This window comes from Erpetoichthys calabaricus, chromosome 9, assembly GCF_900747795.2.
Source record: "Erpetoichthys calabaricus chromosome 9, fErpCal1.3, whole genome shotgun sequence".
Lineage (NCBI taxonomy): Eukaryota > Metazoa > Chordata > Cladistia > Polypteriformes > Polypteridae > Erpetoichthys > Erpetoichthys calabaricus.
The window spans coordinates 43,982,410-44,001,388 of record NC_041402.2 but is presented as its reverse complement, the minus strand read 5'-3'; the positions used below and the strand labels follow the sequence as shown (position 1 = coordinate 44,001,388).

The 18,979-nt window shown below is 37.5% G+C and overlaps 1 protein-coding gene across 5 annotated transcripts in view; it reads right to left on the bottom strand.

Moving 5' to 3' along the window:
* vrk3 (VRK serine/threonine kinase 3) overlaps nt 1-18,979 on the bottom strand; it is a 69,046-nt gene that overhangs the window by 38,127 nt on the left and 11,940 nt on the right. The window contains exons 3-5 of one of the 5 annotated variants that reach the window (XM_051931523.1): nt 18,786-18,887; nt 11,634-12,098; nt 4,290-5,173 (exon numbers count right to left, since the gene is read on the bottom strand). In XM_051931523.1, the coding sequence (XP_051787483.1) occupies nt 4,530-5,173; nt 11,634-12,098; nt 18,786-18,887 (1,211 nt within the window). In that variant the 3' untranslated portion in view covers nt 4,290-4,529. Of the gene's footprint in view, nt 1-3,069; nt 3,211-4,289; nt 5,174-11,633; nt 12,099-18,785; nt 18,888-18,979 lie in introns of those variants that run through there. The other 4 variants (XM_028809403.2, XM_028809402.2, XM_028809404.2 and 1 more) reach the window with 4 other exon arrangements.

Below are 18,979 nucleotides of genomic sequence, written 5' to 3'. Positions count from 1 at the left end.
AGGGCCGAAGAAGGTTCTTGACCCATCAGCGGGATCTGATTCTGCTCCTTTGGGTAAGGAGGAACAGGATGAGCACTGTCAGAGCCCTACAAAATGACCTCCAGTAGGCCACTGGTGTGAATGTCTCTGACCAAACAATCACAAACAGACTTCATGAGGATGACCTGAGGGCCCAACATCCTCTAGATGGGCCCTGTGCTCACTGCCCAGCACTATGGAGTTTGACTGGCATTTGCCATAAAATAGAGGAATTGGTGGGTCTATCACTGGCACCCTGTGCTTTTCACAGATGAGAGCAGGTTCACCCTGAGCACACGCGACAGACATGAAAGGGCCTGGAGAAGCCGTGGAGAACGTTATGCTGCTTGTAACATCGTTTAGCATGACCGGTTTGGTGGTGGGTCAGTGATGGTCAGGGGAGGCATATCCATGGAGGGACGCACAGACTTCTACAGGCTAGACAATGGCACTTTGACTGCCATTAGGTATTGGGATGAAATTCTTGGACCCATTGTCAGACACTATGCTGGTACAGTGGGTCCTGGGTTCCTCCCAGTGCACGATAATGCCCGGCCTCATGTGGAGAGAATATGCAGGCAGTTGCTAAAGGATGAAGGAATTGATACCATTGACTGGCCCCCATGCTAGTCTGACCTAAATCCAATAGAACACCTCTGGGACATTATGTTTCGGTTCATCCTATGCCACCAAGTTGCACCTCAGACTGTCCAGGAGCTCAGTGATGCCCTGGTCCAGATCTGGGAGAAGATCCCCCAGGACACCATCCGTGGTCTCATTAAGAGTGCCCTGACATTGTCAGGCATGTATACAAGCATGTGGGGGCAATACAAACTACGGAGTGCAATTTGGAGTTGCTACAATGAAATTTCGGCAAAATGGACTAGCCTGCCGCATCATTTTTTCACTTTGATTTTTGGGGTGTCTTTGAATTCAGCCCTCTGTATGTTGATCATTTTCATTTTCATCAAACGATGTGGCATCCTTTCGTTCCTAATACATTACCCGGTCCATATCAGTATAGATATCCAGCAGGATTTTTTTTTTCCCATTGAGATCTGATGTGTTTTCAAAGGGTTCCTTTAATTTTTTTGAGCAGTTTACATTTTTGTGGCTTAGTTGCTGTTCTGGCTGACAAACATAACAGTTGTACTATTTAAAGCAAAGTTTATTTTCTAGTTTCAGCTTTCTTATACAGGACTGGCTGTTAACTTCAAGAATCTATGTTTTTGCCCCATTGCTCCCCTCGACCCTGAAAAATACTGTTGAAATGTGTTGAAAAGAAACACAACATTAACAGAACACAAGCTTTACAATAAAGATGATTTATTATAAGGTGTGCTGCACTGGACATGAAGTTTACATTTTGACCAAACACATCTACATTTTGGCCTCCATATCTTGAGAATTTCCACGATGTTATGCTTTACATACATGCCTCAAACAAGGTTCAATAAAAGCTATTTTGAGTAACAACAAGAATTTTTGCAGTCTTTTTGACAGGTCTTTTTTTAGCAGCAGCCTAATTTAGGAAATTTCTTCATGCCATATACTTGTTACATTCATCATTCATTAAGTTTGAGATACACTACCAACTAATTATAATTTAGAAAAGGTAATACATCTGTGGATTCAAGTTAAACATAAACATCCTAAGCAGACCCTTACCCATGGGTTGGTTCCACGTTTGTCTGCCCCACCACAAACACATCACCATGGGCAGCTACCAGCCGAGATCATGAATGTTTATATCACAACTAATTTAAACAATGCTACTACTAAACAGAATGAACACTAACCAAACTATTTTTTAGATTTTCATGTTAATTAATTTTAATAATTTTTCAGAATTTGTTTTATTTGTGAGTTGTGTCTGCCACAATATAAATATCTGATTTTCCTATCTTATTTATATGCTTATTTATGGACTCAATACGTAAAATCATCTGCACAATTTGTACTGGTGCAGTAAAAAATTACAATTAAGAGTGAGAATGCATAAATTAAGAAATGTTCACAATTAATTATTTGATTTGAGTTTTTACAGAGGTGTAGATTAATAAAAAATGATATGTAAAATTGACCATGTACTGTAAATTGAAGGACAGAACAATGCATCTTTCATATCCAATTTTCCCCTAGGTTTGTATAAAATGGCAATGATTAATGTGACATACAGCTTTTAGGGCTATTATTTAATACTGTGATAATTTTCTTTCTTTTCTTTTAACTTCATATTACTGGTTGTTTCATCTCTGTTTAAATAGCAGGTATATTTACTTCAAATACAAGATTTAGGAAATATAGTACTAAGGTAAAAGTGGAGAAAAAACTCATATATGTTTATACAATGCCTCATTGGTGATTTTACTAATCTACATTAACTTTTCAATAGCTTGTAAACAGAAGTTTTCTGCATACTCAATAATTCTTTTTCTCAAAAGTACATTTAATCTCCTTTGTCAGTTTGATTACTTTGTCTGAGCACTTTTTCTATTAAAAAAACACTGTGATGGGTGAGTACTAATCATGTAGCACCAAAAAGCTGCAGTACAACTGTAATTCTGTTTTACTGAGGGGCATGGAAACAAGATAATAATGTAAGTAACCTAAAGAAAGCACTGTCTTATTGTGGTATAGTAACAAAATCATACTAAAGTAGAGGATCTGAGATCCGTGGCACATCCAGACAGTGAAAGTGTCATCCTTTACCAATGGGATTCTCATATGTCACACTTTTTATACTACATATTTTTGAGAGTTTTTTCTTGCCTTATAAAGAGAGTCAAGGCTGGGGCTATCAAAAAACAGGGCCTCTTAAAGCCCAATGAAGTACTCCTTATATGATTTTAGGCTATACAAGAAATAAATTGTTGTTCTATGTGTTTAATTGCTTTTTAACATTGTGTTTTATCAAACAGCCTTTATTTATTTAATTTATGTCACTTTTTGGATTTTTTACTTAGGGAACGTACATAAATGCAAACATAATTTACTAGTCATCTATTGCAAATATTATTTGAAAGACCATAATAGCATACTTCTCCTCACCTCCATAGAAAAACACTGAGTCATTTTCTACCAGAAGCTTCACCAGTCTCCATTTCTTGCCACTGTTGTCTTCTAGGACCACATTTTCTGCCACTGGAATGATAGGATCTGATCTTCTGGCTTTTTTGGGTTTGTTTTTGACTGAAATTGACAAAAGGTTTTCTTGTTTTCAGTTTCACTCAAAAGTAACTTCAAACTTATCACATAATTAAGCAAAAAATAACAAACACAAAAAAAACTCACAATGGAATAAAATTAATTCTAATGTGAAAAGCACAGGCTATAATGGAAAAATATGCATTAAAATGAACACCAAAATATACAGAAAAATACAGGAGTAAAAAAATGCAAACTTCAAACAAGGAAAAAAATGCATAACAGAAGGAAACAAAGATTCTCTTCTATTCTGAGATAATGTTAAAGCTCAGTTACATATTCTTTGTGAGATGTGGAATGGAAACTAAAGTACAGCTTGTACCAAATAAAAAACATTATGAGCTAAAATAAACATGTTACAAATTATTATTTGATTTTCAAAAGAAGCATATAATTGCAATGTGTTATAATCTAAATGCAGTAGATGCTTCAATAAACAGAAAAAGTGTTATTAAAAAGCACTCTATGAACGTTTTTTCCCCCAAAATGAATGAATAAATAAATAAATACATATATAAACAAAATTACAACACTAGCTTAAAAAACCAACAAGTACTTCAATGAAAGAACTCAAATCCAGACTTTTATTGGTTGCATGTAGTGTACGTTTCCTCAGTATATTGGCTTCAAATTTATCTCCTTTTTTCTATTTTGAATTTTTTTTCCTGTTACATCCCAAAAATATGTTAGCTGATTAAACTAAATTAGCCCTGTATGACTGAATGTGGCTAACATTTGTGAGCGCACTCTGCAATGAATTAATGCCCATTTTAAGCTGGTTCCTGTTTTTAACCTGGTGTTATCGGAATATACACAGGTTCCCCATAACTGTGAACTATATAAAGATAGCTGGATAGAAAAAATAAAAGTATGGAACTCGTAGTCATTTGGAAAGAATATATTTTTAGAATTCTGCAACATATGTATTTAGATGTTATAAATTAAATACATAAACAACTGTTTAGGAAATTCAAGGTCATTTTAATTATAATAAATAATACTACACATGCAATCTGCAATATGGATAATATAATATATTCCCATATACATGTCAAAAAGCAGGCAATGTACATATATCACAGAGGATTAGAAAATCAACCCTACGAGTCTTATACTTAATAAATATTTTAATAAGTGAGCAAATTTCATGCATTTGTCAATTAACTTATTTGGTTGTAATTTTATTTTGCATAAATGTTGTGTAACATTCTAATAAAAACTACTGCAATAAATCTAAGAGTTTCATACTAGTCATGGGTAGGTGCTGCAGAATCTTTTGAATATTGTTTCTAAAGCTGGTCTCTCTAAGGAGGATTTGCCTTTAAAATATTTTCAAAAGGTGACTCATTGTGACTGTGTGCTGCAGAAGCAGCAACAGATGATAACTCTCCTGGGAAAACAAAATGAAGGTGGTCTGCTGTTTGTAACCCCTGCTGCTGAATCTGTAACATCTCTACAAGGCGTGCCATGAGCAAGGAATTCTGTTGCAAGCTTGCAACCATTAGTTCTGTGGCAGCCACTACATGGTTGGCAACAGGAATGAAGGACTGGCTCAGCTGGCAAATGGCAGCTTCAATACGATCAGCGAGAGCAGTATGGATTTTAGTCAGATTTGCCAGCCCTTGCTGAATATGGACAATTCCAGCCTGTAGTGCAGCTGTCTGTTCCATTTGGGTCTTAAGAAGCCGAAAATCTAAATCAGAGAACTGCAAAACCTGAAATGGTGGAGTTTGACTAGACTCTTCGCCATCAGAGGTGGAATGAAGTATATTGCATGGCTCTGGAGGTACGGTATTATCTTCATGTTCAGAAATGATTGATGGAGAGTGCAGGAGAAAATGGGAAGGACATGCGCAGTCACTAGTAGGACCTTCTTGAAGGGAGTACTCAGTCCTTTGACTGAAGAATCCTGGATCAACATCTGAAAAACTGTCTTCTGTGGTGTCATCTGAAAGAAACAGAAAACAATGTAAACTGAACTAATATGTAAACCTGTCATAAAAATTCAAATATTTTTTATTTGTAGTATATGTTATACTTAATGAAACTTACGATAAGATATGCTGGTATAGTTAGGGTAATTCATTAAAACTTACAACATTAAGATATGCTGTTATACTTAAGGTCACTCATTAAATTCACATACAGCATACATTTGTTTGGATGTATGAGCTCTACTAGGTTAGATCTCCCAAGCTCGGTTGTAAATATGCATTTCCAACTAACAAAAGCAACATAATGGAAGCGTTTATAGCACTAAGCAGTGGAGGGGTATGCAGAAGATAGAAACATTTCATTGCTCAGTATCATTTGACACTTTCTGCTTGAACTAGATTGTTACATAAGGCAAACCTGACATCTCTACAGACATAATGGCTTTAAATCTAAAAGTTAATATATAACTGGGCCATAAAGTAGGTCATAATTTATTAAAATTAATCAAAGAAAAACACATCTGTTAAACAATACACAAGATATTCTTCTGTGAGTTACAAGCTTGTACACTTTATAATGTGTAATTATGGGTATCTGATCTATTAGTTCAGGCTAACTTCACATTTAGCTTTACTCAACAAGTGTGTCATTTATTCACATATAGTGTGAATATTATCAAAAATGCTACCTCTCATAGCACCCTGTCAAACACCTTCTTAAGATCTACAAAGGCATACTGCAGCTTCTTTCCCTTCGTCTGATGACTTTCTTTCATTTGTGTGACAAGAAAAATGAAATACATTGTTCCCTTCCCAGGCATAGAAACAAAGAGCATGATTAAATCATAACAACTGTTACCAAAAAAGTGCTACACTTCAATACTGTCATAATACTGCTATACTTTTATGCTGTCATTAACCATAACAACTGATAACTGATAATAAATTAGTATACTTTCCTAATGTAATGCCTTGCAACTAGTATTCATAAAAGTTAAAATATGTGCCTCATACTGTTTAAAGGAAAACTTAATGCTCCGTGAAATCCTTTATACTCATTATGGAAAGACAATATCTTAGACATCTGTTTTGTTTGCCAAAAAGTATACACAATTCAGCAAAATTCTGTGGAAAGTAATCAAGAGTAAATTAAAGTGAAAATTGCAAAGATTTACATAAAGGATCTGTTAAATATATAGTAAATATAAAAGTAAAAAGTTCGAGGAGGCACAATAGATAATGGTTGTGTAAAAAAAAAAAAAAAAAATCAAAAACCCTATAGCCCATGTGAGAAGGCTCAGAGCCATATAAATAAGTCGTAATGACACGAAAGGAACTGATAGAGAAAATCTAACATTTACAGCATTTTGATCTTTACAGTGAGCTAGGAATCTAGCTGGGAAGCAGATGGATATCGTTTTATTCTTCTGTATGCTCTTTGGACCAAAGCAAAAAACAATAATTCTTCTTCTTCTGCTCCCACACTTGGAAGGTTTGTGGTCATTTAAATGTATCAAATGAACTACCAAATCAACAACATTAAAAGCCAGCCTTCATAAAAACTAGCAACATCAAGAGCTGTCTTTTACAAAATAGGCAAGACTCTTTCCAGACTTTCCTTGAGAGAGGAGTCTACCCTGTATATAGTTAGGTCCATAAATATTTGGACAGAGACAACTTTTTTCTAATTTTGGTTCTGTACATTACCACAATGAATTTTAAATGAAACAACTCAGATGCAGTTGAAGTGCAGACTTTCAGCTTTAATTCAGTGGGGTGAACAAAACGATTACATAAAAATGTGAGGCAACTAAAGCATTTTTTTAACACAATCCCTTCATTTCAGGGGCTCAACAGTAATTGGACAAATTAAATAACTGGAAATAAAATGTTCATTTCTAATACTTGGTTGAAAACCCTTTGCTGGCAATGACAGCCTGAAGTGTTGAACTCATGGACATCATCCCTTTAGGGGCCCGTGGTCACTGCCAGGGGGCGCCCGGACGCCTTGGGATCCCTGGACCTCAGCACTTCCGGGTGCGTCTCTGCCCCTCATGCTGTATGTCTTGCAGGACCGGACCCTGGACGAGCAGTAGGACCCGCTTCACTGGACGACTCTTCGCTGGCGATGGGGCGCTGCCACAGCTGGTGGAGGCTACGAGGGCGCGAGTAGCTCCGACCAAAGGGGCATGGAAACCTCAGAGGGGGGTGCTGATAGAGCAGGTCCCGGGGTGCTGGTAAGAGGGGGAGCGCTGCCTGTGCGAGGCACAACAGGACATCAGGTGGTGGTGTTCAGGCAGTGTCTCCTCCCCTATTTCTGTTTGTTTGACAGGACCGGACCCTGGAGCTGCAGGAGTAGGACCCACTTCGGGGATGAGCTGCCCTCGCGGGATGAGACACTCCGCCTGACGGGTCTTCGCTGGCGGTGGGGCACTGTTGCAGGTGGCTGGTGGGCGACCTGGCCAGGACACCCCGGACGAGGGCTTACGCCTTCCCCAGACCACGTGGGGGCGATTGCCCTGGCGGCTATGGGGACCACGGGTACAGAACATGGAAGCTCATCCCTGTAGGGGCCCGTGGTCACTACCAGGGGGCGCCCGGATGCCTTGGGATCCCTGGACCTCAGCACTTCCGCCACACCCAGAAGTGCTGGGGGCAAGAAGAGCAGGGACACCCGGAATGCTTCCAGGGATGCAGCCGGCACTTCCGCCACACTGGGGCGTGTCGGTGGAAGATTGCCGGAACACACCTGGGGGAATATAAAAGGGACCGCCTCCCTACATATGGTGACTAGAGTCGGATGGAAGACGGACAAGGTCTGGAGGAGAGAGAAGGAGGCGGCCTGAAGAGAAGGCATTGAGTGTGTTGGCCAAGACTTTTGGGGACAGAGGAGCACTATCTGTAAATATGGAGCACCAAAATAAACGTGTGTGGGGTGATTCAAACGTGTCTGCCTGTCTGTGGCCGGGTCATGTTCCACTATATATATATATACAGTACTGTGCAAAAGTTTTAGGCAGGTGTGAAAAAATGCTGTAAACAAAGAATGCTTTCAGAAATATAAATAATGATTGTTTATTGTTATCAATTTACAAAATGCAAAATGAGCGAACAAAAGAAAAATCTAAATCAAATCAATATTTGGTGTTACTACCTTTTGCCTTCAAACCAGCATCAATTCTTATAGGTACACTTGCACAAAGTCAGGGATTTTGTAGGATTATAGTCAGGTGTATGATCAACCAATTATACCAAACAGGTGCTAATGATCATCAATGTCACACGTAGGTTGAAACACAGTCATTAACTGAAACAGAAACGGCTGTGTAGGAGAATGGGTGAGGAACAGCCAAACTCTGCTACCAAGGTGAGGTTGTGGAAGACAGTTTCATGTCATGGCAAGATTGAGCACAGCAACAAGACACAAGGTACAGTGGAACCTCGGTTCACGACCATAATTCGTTCCAAAACTCTGGTCGTAAACCGATTTGGTCGTGAACCAAAGCAATTTCCCCCATAGGATTGTATGTAAATACAATTAATCCGTTCCAGACCATACGAACTGTATGTAAATATATATTTTTTTAAATTTTTAAGCACAAATACAGTTAATCATACCATAGAATGCACATACGTAATAGTAAACTAAATGTAAAAACATTGAATAACACTGAGAAAACCTTGAACAACAGAGAAAACCAACACTGCAATAGTTCACGCTATAGTGCTAGGAACCACTAGCTAAAAACACTTTTTTTTAATGAGTTTTAAGCACAGGGGAAAAAAATGAACATTTGAAAAACCCGTAATTTAATAAACCACCAAGAAAAGTAACATTGCAACAATGCAGGCTACGAACTGATCACTGTAAATAGAACTGAAAACAAAAACAAGCCTTCTCTACCTTATGCATCCCTCCCTCTCTCTCTCTTTTGTGAGCCTGGAGAGCCTGCGTGTGTCTCTCTAGCGTGCTCCTGTGTGTGTGCGTGCAACTCTCTCAAGCTCCTGTGTGTGTGCGTGTCTCTCTCGTGTGTGTGCACAGCTCTCTCTCTCTCTCTGCCTGTGTGTGTGTGGCTCTATCTCTCTCTGCCTGTGTGTGTGCGCGGCTCTATCTCTCTCGCTGCCTGTGTGTGTTTGCGGCTCTATCTCTGCTGCCTGTGTGTGTGTGTGCAGCTCTCTCTCACTGCCTGTGTGTGTGCGTGTGTGTGTCGCGCACTCTCGCTCCCTCTTGCTCGCTGCACAGGAAGAGACTGAACATGTACAAACCGAAAGGGAACCTGGCTTGTTCGTATACAGAGTGTGTGGTCGTGAACCGAGGCAAAAGTTTGGCGAACTTTTTGGTCGTAAACCGATTTGTACGTGTACCGAGACGTTCGTGAACCGAGGTTCCACTGTAGTTATACTGCATCAGCAAGGTCTCTCCCAGACAAAGATTTCAAAGCAGACTGGGGTTTCAAGATGTGCTGTTCAAGCTCTTTTGAAGAAGCACAAAAAAACAGGCAAAGTTGAGGATCGTAGACGCAGTGGTCGGCCAAGGAAACTTAGTGCAGCAGATGAAAGACACATCACGCTTATTACCCTTCGAAATCGGAAGATCTCCAGCAGTGCCATCAGCTCAGAACTGGCAGAAGCCAGTGGGACCCAGGTACACCCATCTACTGTCCGGAGAAATCTGGCCAGAACTGGTCTTTATGGAAGAGTTGCAGCCAAAAATCCATACCTCCGACGTGGAAACAAGGCCAAGCGACTCAAGTATGCACGAAAACATAGGAACTGGGGTGCAGAAAAATGGCAGCAGGTGCTCTGGACTGATGAGTCAAAATTTGAAATATTTGGCTGTAGCAGAAGGCAATTTGTTCGTCGAAGGGCTGGAGAGCAGTATAATAATGAGTGTCTGCAGGCAACAGTGAAGCATGGTGGAGCTTCCTTGAACGTTTGAGGCTGCATTTCTGCAAATGGAGTTGGAGATTTGGTCAGGATTAATGGTGTTCTCAATGCTGAGAAATACAGGCAGATACTTATCCATCATGCAATACCTCACGGAGGTGTATGATTGGCCCCAAATTTATTCTGCAGCAGGACAACAACCCCAAACATACAGCCAAAGTCATTAAGAAGAACAAGAAGTCCTGGAAGTGATGGTATGGCCCCCACAGAGCCCTGATCTCAACATCATCGAGTGTGTCTGGGATTACATGAAGAGACAGAAGGATGTGAGGAAGCCTACATCCACAGAAGATCTGTGGTTAGTTCTCCAAGATGTTTGGAACAACCTACCAGCCGAGTTCCTTCAAAAACTGTGTGCAAGTGTACCTAGAAGAATTGATGCTGCTTTGAAGGTAAAGGGTGGTCACACCAAATATTGATTTGATTTAGATTTCTCTTTTGTTCATGCACTGCATTTTGTTGATTGATGAAAATAAATGATTAACACTTCCATTTTTAAAGCATTCTTTGTTTACAGCATTTTTTCACACCTGCCTAAAACTTTTGCACAGTACTGTATATATATATATATATATATATATATATATATATATATATATATATATATATATATATATATACATACTGTGAATATACTAAATATAGGTTCCTACAGTCAAAATAGTATTTAAACAGAAGGGAGACATAATGACACAGTGGATACTGCTATTGACTCACAGATACAAATTTTTGGGTTTGAATTCAGCACAGTTGCTCTCACTACAAAGTTTGAACACTCTCCTTAAAGCTGTTCAAATCGGGATTACTGGCAATTCCAAACAGGCTTAGTGCAAGAGTGAATATAGGCATGTGTGTTAGTGTACCCTACAGCGCACAGGCACACCTTCAGGGTTATTTCCTGACTTGAGCCAAGTGCTGCCAGGATAGCCTCTGGTTACTCTAAACCCTAAAAATGTCTTAAGTGGGTTTGGGAGTGTTAAGTTATTTAATTGGTAGGCAGAATTTCCCAGGTACTTGTTAATGAAAACTATTATTTAAAACATACTTAACAAGTTTCTAGTTATTTTATCTCAATGGAAGTATATAACCTTAGACATAAGCAGATGCCTGGAGCAATGAAGAATGTCATATGTCTGTAAGCCATGAGATGCACAAATAACCTCTTTGTCCAAAATTAACTCAGTTATAAGTGGCTTATAATTAATTTTGCTGCTTTCAGTTTTCATTAATAACTTGAACTCTGGAAAACATTTTTTAAGATGCCATCAATATTAAAATGAAATGTCTTAAGCTTTACCCTGCACAATTGCTATAAAAATGAAAATTTACTGCCTCAGAATATGATCCACAAAACACTTATTTTACTGTACTACCTGCATTTTATACATCACATTGCTTTCTATTTTTAGGTTTAAAACAAGTGAAAGCAAAAAAAAAAAAAATGCCAATAACCATCAAGCAGTATATACTCTTCTACAGAAGAAAATAAATATAATAGTTGAAAGTAATTTATATTGTATAACTTACCTGTCTCAAAGTAGACAGTGTGGCCTGGGCTTTGTGAAGTTTGGCTGAAGAGAATGGCTTTCCCCCGACGTCGCAGCATTGCTTCCACCCTTCTTTCTAAAGAAGACAATCCCAGGATATATCTTCTGTTTTGATCTTTAGAACTATTTCTAGCATATGCAATTTTCTGCAAGGTGCGTCTCTTCAAGTCATCCCATCGTTTTTTCACGTCTCGAATATTCCTCTTGATAGATGAGACTGAATTCACTTTCTCCTTAATTTCTTCCCATATCTTATCCCTTTCCACCAGAGTAAGCCTCTCCAACCCTTTCCCAAAAAGCTTGCTATTGTTTTTAGACACCTCAGTCACAAGAATGTCCAGCTGTTGCAAAGTGAACTTGGCTTTCCTCTTTATGTTCCAGTCCTTGGATTCTGATATTTGTGACTCCAGCCTGCTCCAGTCTATCGCCTCTTCCCAATTTAATTCTGGAATTTATGGAAATTACCTATCAAATATGTGTTCTTTTTTTTATTTCCTTACTTCCCGGAAGAAAAAAGAAAAAATATACTTGAAAGTAATTGCAATATCCTTAATGACAGTAATACAGATTTTTTTTTTTTATATTAATGTTTTGATAAGCAGAAGTATGATTCAGGCACTACAATGTTTTGATGGTTTCCTATTTAAGATACAAACTTTACAAGTTCTAGCCTACTTTGCTGTTACATGTGAAGCCTAACTCTAAACTAGCTAAGGATTACAGTAGTAGGTAGGCCATTAACTGTGATCCTTAACCAGCTATATTTTGACACTGCAAATCCTTATGTTTCACAATCCAAGTAAAGGATTAAGAGTGAATAAGCTAAAAATTCAGTTAACAAAAAAACAATAGTGCTTAAAAAGTTGAGCCTGTAAATTCAAAGATGTCTAAATTTAATGTTATATTTGGATAAAGTATGTAGCACTGAACATAAAACACATTAAAAGAAAATCCATTGACAAAAATAGTGTTTGGCCAATTATTAAAAATGTTCCAAATAATAACATTTATGATAAATTTCAAAAAGTAAATTCCAAAACTGTATACACTTAAAAATGACTACAGATTGAAATGATCTACAAACTGGCAATCTAAAGGAAAACAACAATCATCTTTTATCACAAAAGTGCTTTTTTATTATTTTGTTGAATATATCGTAAATTATAAATTTACAACCCCAGTTTCAAAAAAGGTCAGCCGCAGTGTAAAATGTAAATAAAAACAGAATGCAATAATTTGCCAATCTCATACACCCATATTTTATTAACAATAGAACATAGAAAACATATCAAATGTTAAAAGTGAGACATTTTACTGTTTCACAAAAATACTAGCTCATTTTGAACTTGATGGCAGCAACACGTCTCAAAAAAGTTGGGATGGGGGCAACAAAAGGCTGGAAAAGTGGTAGTAAAAGAAACAGCTGGATGAACATTTTGCAACTAATTAGGTTAATTGGCAACAGGTCAGTAACATGATTGGGTATAAGAAGAGCATCTCTGAGAGGCGGAGTCTCTCAGAAGGAAATAACGGACAGATGTTCACCAATCTGCAAAAACCTGTGTCTACAAATTGTGGAACAATTTCAGAATAATGTTCCTCAATGTAAAATGGAGAAGACTGAATATCTCATCATCTACAGTACATAATAACATCAAACGTTTCTGAGAATCTGGAGAAATGTTTATGCTCAAGGGACATGGCCAAAAATCAATAATGGATGCCAGTGATCTTCGGGCCCTCAGGTGGCACGGCATTAAAAACAGGCCTGATCCTGTTATGGAAATCACTGCATGGGATAAGGAACATTTCCAGAAATCTTTATCTGTGAACACAGTTTGCAGTGCCATCCACAAAAGCAGGTTAAAGCTCTGTCATTCAAAGAACAAGCCATATGTGAACATGATCCAGAAATGCCACTGTGTTCTCTGGGTCAAAGCTCATTTAAAATGGACTGAGGCAAAGTGGAAAATTTTTCTGTGGTCAGACGAATCGAAATTTATATCAGGCGAATCGAAATTTAATATTCTTTTTGTAAAACATGGCCACTACATTCTCTGGAATAAAGAGGATAGGGACCATACGGCTTGTTATCAGTGCTTAGTTCAAAAGCCTGCATCTGTAATGGTATGAGGTGCATTAGTGCCTATGTAATTGGCAGCTTGCACATCTGGAAAAGCACCATCAACGCTGAAAGGCATATACAGGTTACAGATGACATCTTTTTCAGGGAAGGTCTTGCATATTTCAACAAGACAATGCTAAACCACATACTGCATCTATTATAAAAGAATGGCTTTGTAGTAGAGGAGTCTAGGTGCTGAACTGGCCTGCCTGCAGTCCAGACCTTTCACCAATTGAAAACTTTTGGTACATCATGAAACGAAGAATATGATAAAGAAGACCCAGGACTGTTGAGCAATTAGAATCCTATATCAGACCAGAATGGGGCAACGTTTCTCTCCCAAAAGTCCAGCAACTGGTCTCCTCAGTTCCCAGACATTTACAGACTGCTGTTAAAAGAAGAAGAGATGCTAAACAGTGGTAAACATGCCCTTATCCTAACTTTTTTGAGACGTGTTGCTACCATCAAATTCAAAATGATCTTTTCCTTTCTTAAAATGGTACATTTTCTCAGTTTAAACATTTCAAATGCTTTCTTTGTTCTACTGTGAATAAAATATGGGTTTATGAGATTTGCAAATCATTGCATTCCATTGGTATTTACATTTTACACAGATTCCCAGCGTTTTTGTAATTGAGTTTGTACAATTATAGTTGTTCAGCATTTGTTTTGTTTGTTCTACTTTTAAAAAAAGTTACAAAGTCATAGTAGGTTTAGGCACAATGAACGAAGCAACTCTGCCCACTGTAGGGGGAGAAAATAAAAAATAGATACTGTACATGCCTTTGTTTAATCATAAAAATTTGAATTACCGTTTATACTCGAATATAAGCTGAGTTTTTCAGCACCCAAAATGTGCTGAAAAACATCTCCCTCAGCTTATATTTAAGTCAGGTCCCACTGCCCCCGCCAACCCGCACGTGTTCAGTCTCTCCCTGTGCAGCGAGTGAGAGAGATACCATATTGTTTTTGTTGACCCTCTTCTCCACTTACAGAGCTAATTTACTGTTTTTCTTTGAAATAAATACTCAAAAACATTTAATCTACTGATACCTCAATTAATGTACGGTAATTTTATTGGTATTTATTCTGATTATTGAAACTTACCCAGGGGTGCGGAAATCCAACGCCCGACTCGTCCGACATGGGTAAATTGACCGTCGGACAAGCATGTTTTTCTGGTTTCAGTTGTCCGCGGACAAGTGCAATTTTCTGGAGAAAAATATTATATGTGCTGTGCAGGGCACATTTTACCACTACTTTCACATTTTAAACATTTGGGTACGTACTTTGTGCGGAAACAGTCTACTTAGGCATGTTCTTCATGTCTCAAATTGGTCTTCAATATTGTTTACAAAATGACGGCTGATTTTTCAAAGGGGAAGCATTCTTACGGTCTTACGTAAGTATTTTACCCTAATACTTACATGCTTGGAGATGCGGTCATTTTTTTCATGCCGACAATACGATGTAATCTGATAATTTTTCATTATAATCAATAACTTTTATATATTACCAGTAACGGCGTACTGCACGATAACATGCAGTGAATACACTTGACTTGAGCATTCCTAGTTTTCATCCTCTTTCTCTGTACGTTTACCATTCATTTGCTCAGAGGTTGATGCGCTTGCTGCTTCCTGAGCAGCTCTTCTTTTCTCCACCGTAGCGGCCCGCTGCTTCTCTTCTTTCGTTGGCATCTTTTCGCGTTAAAACTGATTAAGTTAGTTTTTGTGTTGCAATTACTTAGTACGTTTTCTTTAATTTTTCACTTAAACTGGCACTTAAGTCTTCAATCTGCCTCAAGAATGATTAGCGAAGGTGGTGGGGAATGAGAACGACTCCCAAACGCATGCGCCGCCCTGCTGCGCACTGCCGAGAGTTGATTCAACAATAAAATAAAATAAAAATAAAGAGTAATACAAATCATCACCCCGAAAGCGGATAGTAGACGTCACGTAGTATACTGTATGTGTACCAAATTTCAAGTCAAAAGGTGAAATGGTTTGCGAGCTACAGGTGATTTAAAATCCTGGACAGACAAATGAACAGCCACGGTAGCGTATTATAGAAGAAGATTGATAAAATTAATTGTTTCTACATAAAAATGCAGTTATTTTACTTACAATACAATTGTTTTCACCACATAACAAAGCTTGTTAGGCAGTTAATCTTTCCTAAAATTTGCAATTTCGTGTAGGTTGTGATATATTGAGGAGTTAAGAAATTTATTGCGTGACAACATCAATTTTGATGAGCTGTCAATGGATCGTTTTTGATTAGTGAATATTTCATATAAAACAAGTTGGTTTCGCGCTGTCAGTTTATTAAAAATAAAGAAGAAAACATTCTAACGGTTTCCAAAGGTTATGAAATATCTATAAAAATCTTCACTGTAACTGTAGTATGCGAAACAGAACTAGTGTAGCTATAATGAAGGCATTGTTTATTAGTGAGTTAAAATGATACGGGAATCTTTTATATAATGTTCTAGAGCAAGGTGGCAAAATACTACTCCCTGAAAGAACTTTTTTCAGTTTTAAAATGGAAGGCAGTTTTGGTATCAATAAAAGAGATCAGAAAAAATAAACTATTTTTCACTTTTGTTATTTGTTTATGGACAAGTGAATTTAACTGGCAGACAAGTGGTTTTTCTAAGTTTACTTGTTTGTGGACAAGTAGAAAAAAATTTGATTTCCACACCCCTGTTACCAGTAGCTGCTGCATTTCTCACCCTAGGCTTATACTCGAGTCAATAAGTTTTTGTAGGTAAAATTAGGTACCTCGGCTTATATTCGGGTTGGCTTATACTCGAGTATATATGATATTTGGGGAAAAAATCAATATACATTTGCTAGGATGACATTTTTGTGCTCCTTTTATATTCAGGTAGCTGTACATGGCATTTGACAATTAAACAAAATACTTAATTAATTACACATCCAATGTAAAAGTTATTCATAGAGGTTATCACTATTCTAGGAAGTGTCCTGATGAGTTTAGCTACTGACCGAATCTGTCACCCGTGTTCCCTTAATGCATCAGACACCTTTCTCTACACATTCTGGGAATGTCCTTGTACTGCAGTTCTCTAGGAATCATTTACTCTATCTCCTTCATTGTATTGGTCTTGCTTTTCCTCACTCTCAAATCATTCTCATCCTTTTAGGATTCCTCTACTCTCTTTTCATCAACAGTGCACTTTTTCAGTGTCTACTATAGCAGCCAAAGTTCTTACAACTTCCCAATGGAAGAACCCTGGCCTTGTTATTTTCTCTATCTGGAGGTCCTCTTTTTACAACCTTGCTCTTTTAGAACTGTCAGCCAAAAGGGTCAATGGTTTATCAAACCATCTTGAAACATCATGGATGACAGTAAACCAATGACCAGAATCCTGATGTGTGGGACTCTGGGACTGGTGAGCCTCCTGCACGTTTTATTAATTTATTTGTTTCATTTGTATAGCCTAAGGGTGGAGAGGGTACAGGTGGAGGGGGGTTCAAATTTACAGGGCATCCGGAAAGTATTCACAGCGCATCACTTTTTCCACATTTTGTTATGTTACAGCCTTATTCCAAAATGGATTAAATTCATTTTTTCCCTCAGAATTCTACACACAACACTCTACCTTTGAGTAGAGGTTTAGATAGGATTGATTTAATCTTCTACATTTTATTAGCTTGTTATGTTTCTGAATGAATTAAACAATGTTATGCTTGAATATTACCCTCTTGTTTGATGTAGCTAGTTGGAAACTAATCTTATTTATTATTGGCAGGTCATGTGGTCATTTTAAACTGCACAAAGTTGGCAAAACTAATAGCATAGTAGACTTGAGAAAGTGGAAATTAAATGGAGATCCAAACAAATGCTGTAGCAACACAAGCTAGAGATGTTCAGTCTACCAAGTACAAGGTAAACCTGAGATTTGCACACCTTTTCTCTCTTTTTTTTTTTTTTAAAAGCAGCCTACAATTTTCTCAAATTATTTGTTTGGTATTTTCATATGCTTCATGCATTAAGGTGGCAATCATCACATTCGGCTGTCATATCTGCACTGTGTATTATACCAAAGAATATTGAAAAATACAAAAATAAAAAGCACTGCTGCAGATCCAAGGCTTAAAGGGGCATTTGCTGGAAAAGCAAAATGTTAAACAACCATTCTGTGCTCCTTTGCAAACTATACATTTCATGTCCTTGCACTGACAAAGCACTGCTTTTCTGGCAAAAATGATAGTTTTCTGGATAGCTGAAATGCTTCCAATTTTTGCTTTTGTGTTAATAAAGCAAAAAAAGGTTACCTGTACGATATGGAGGATGTAAAATGCATTATAGCTGCATCTTTCAAAGAAAAGAAGAAGAAAGCATGGTTTAGTATGTGTACTCATAGCAGCTGTGTAGCTTTTGCCCATTGAGATCATTGTCATAAGGATGTCATCGATAACACAAGTGCTGTTTCAGGTCATCAAATTATACCATTCATACAGAATTCACATTTCATTCAGAACTTTATTGCTTCTGAAACTGTCATCATTTGTCGAAATCAAACTTGGAAAATAATGTGAAAATAATCAACAATTTCTTCAATAGGTGAAAGAGGGAAAAGTGTATATTAATACTGCAATGACTTGTACTGTAAAGAAGTAGTCATTTTTCCATGCTTTATAACATTTTTCAATATTTCTCAATACAGACATGAACACATAATTGAAAGCTATTATTGCTTCATATTAACTATAATAAATACCATACATGCGAACATATTTTCAAGATATGAACTGACTCAAAGAAAACATTTTATGACTTTGTGTTTTCTTGAGTAAGCATGTTACTTAAACTTAGAAATTTCAAATATTCAGAAAAATTAAAAGAAATGATAAAAAATACACCTTTTCATAAGTATGCTATTGACTTTTTCAGAAGAAAAACATTTTTCACACTAATTTAAGATAAACTATACAGGCACAGCACTGAAGAAAAACAAGGCATATTTTTGCTGTTCACCTGTGGCAACATCTTTGGATGTAGAAGATTCCAGGCTCAATGATTCATCACGCCTTTTCTTAGGAGAAGATAATGTGCCAGCAGAATGGGAGCTGTGGTCTGCTGAAAAACAAAACAGTGCCATTTAATGTACAAGATATATAAACAATCATCTTGACTTAAGTCATGTCATTTTCAAAACTGCTTAATCTAGA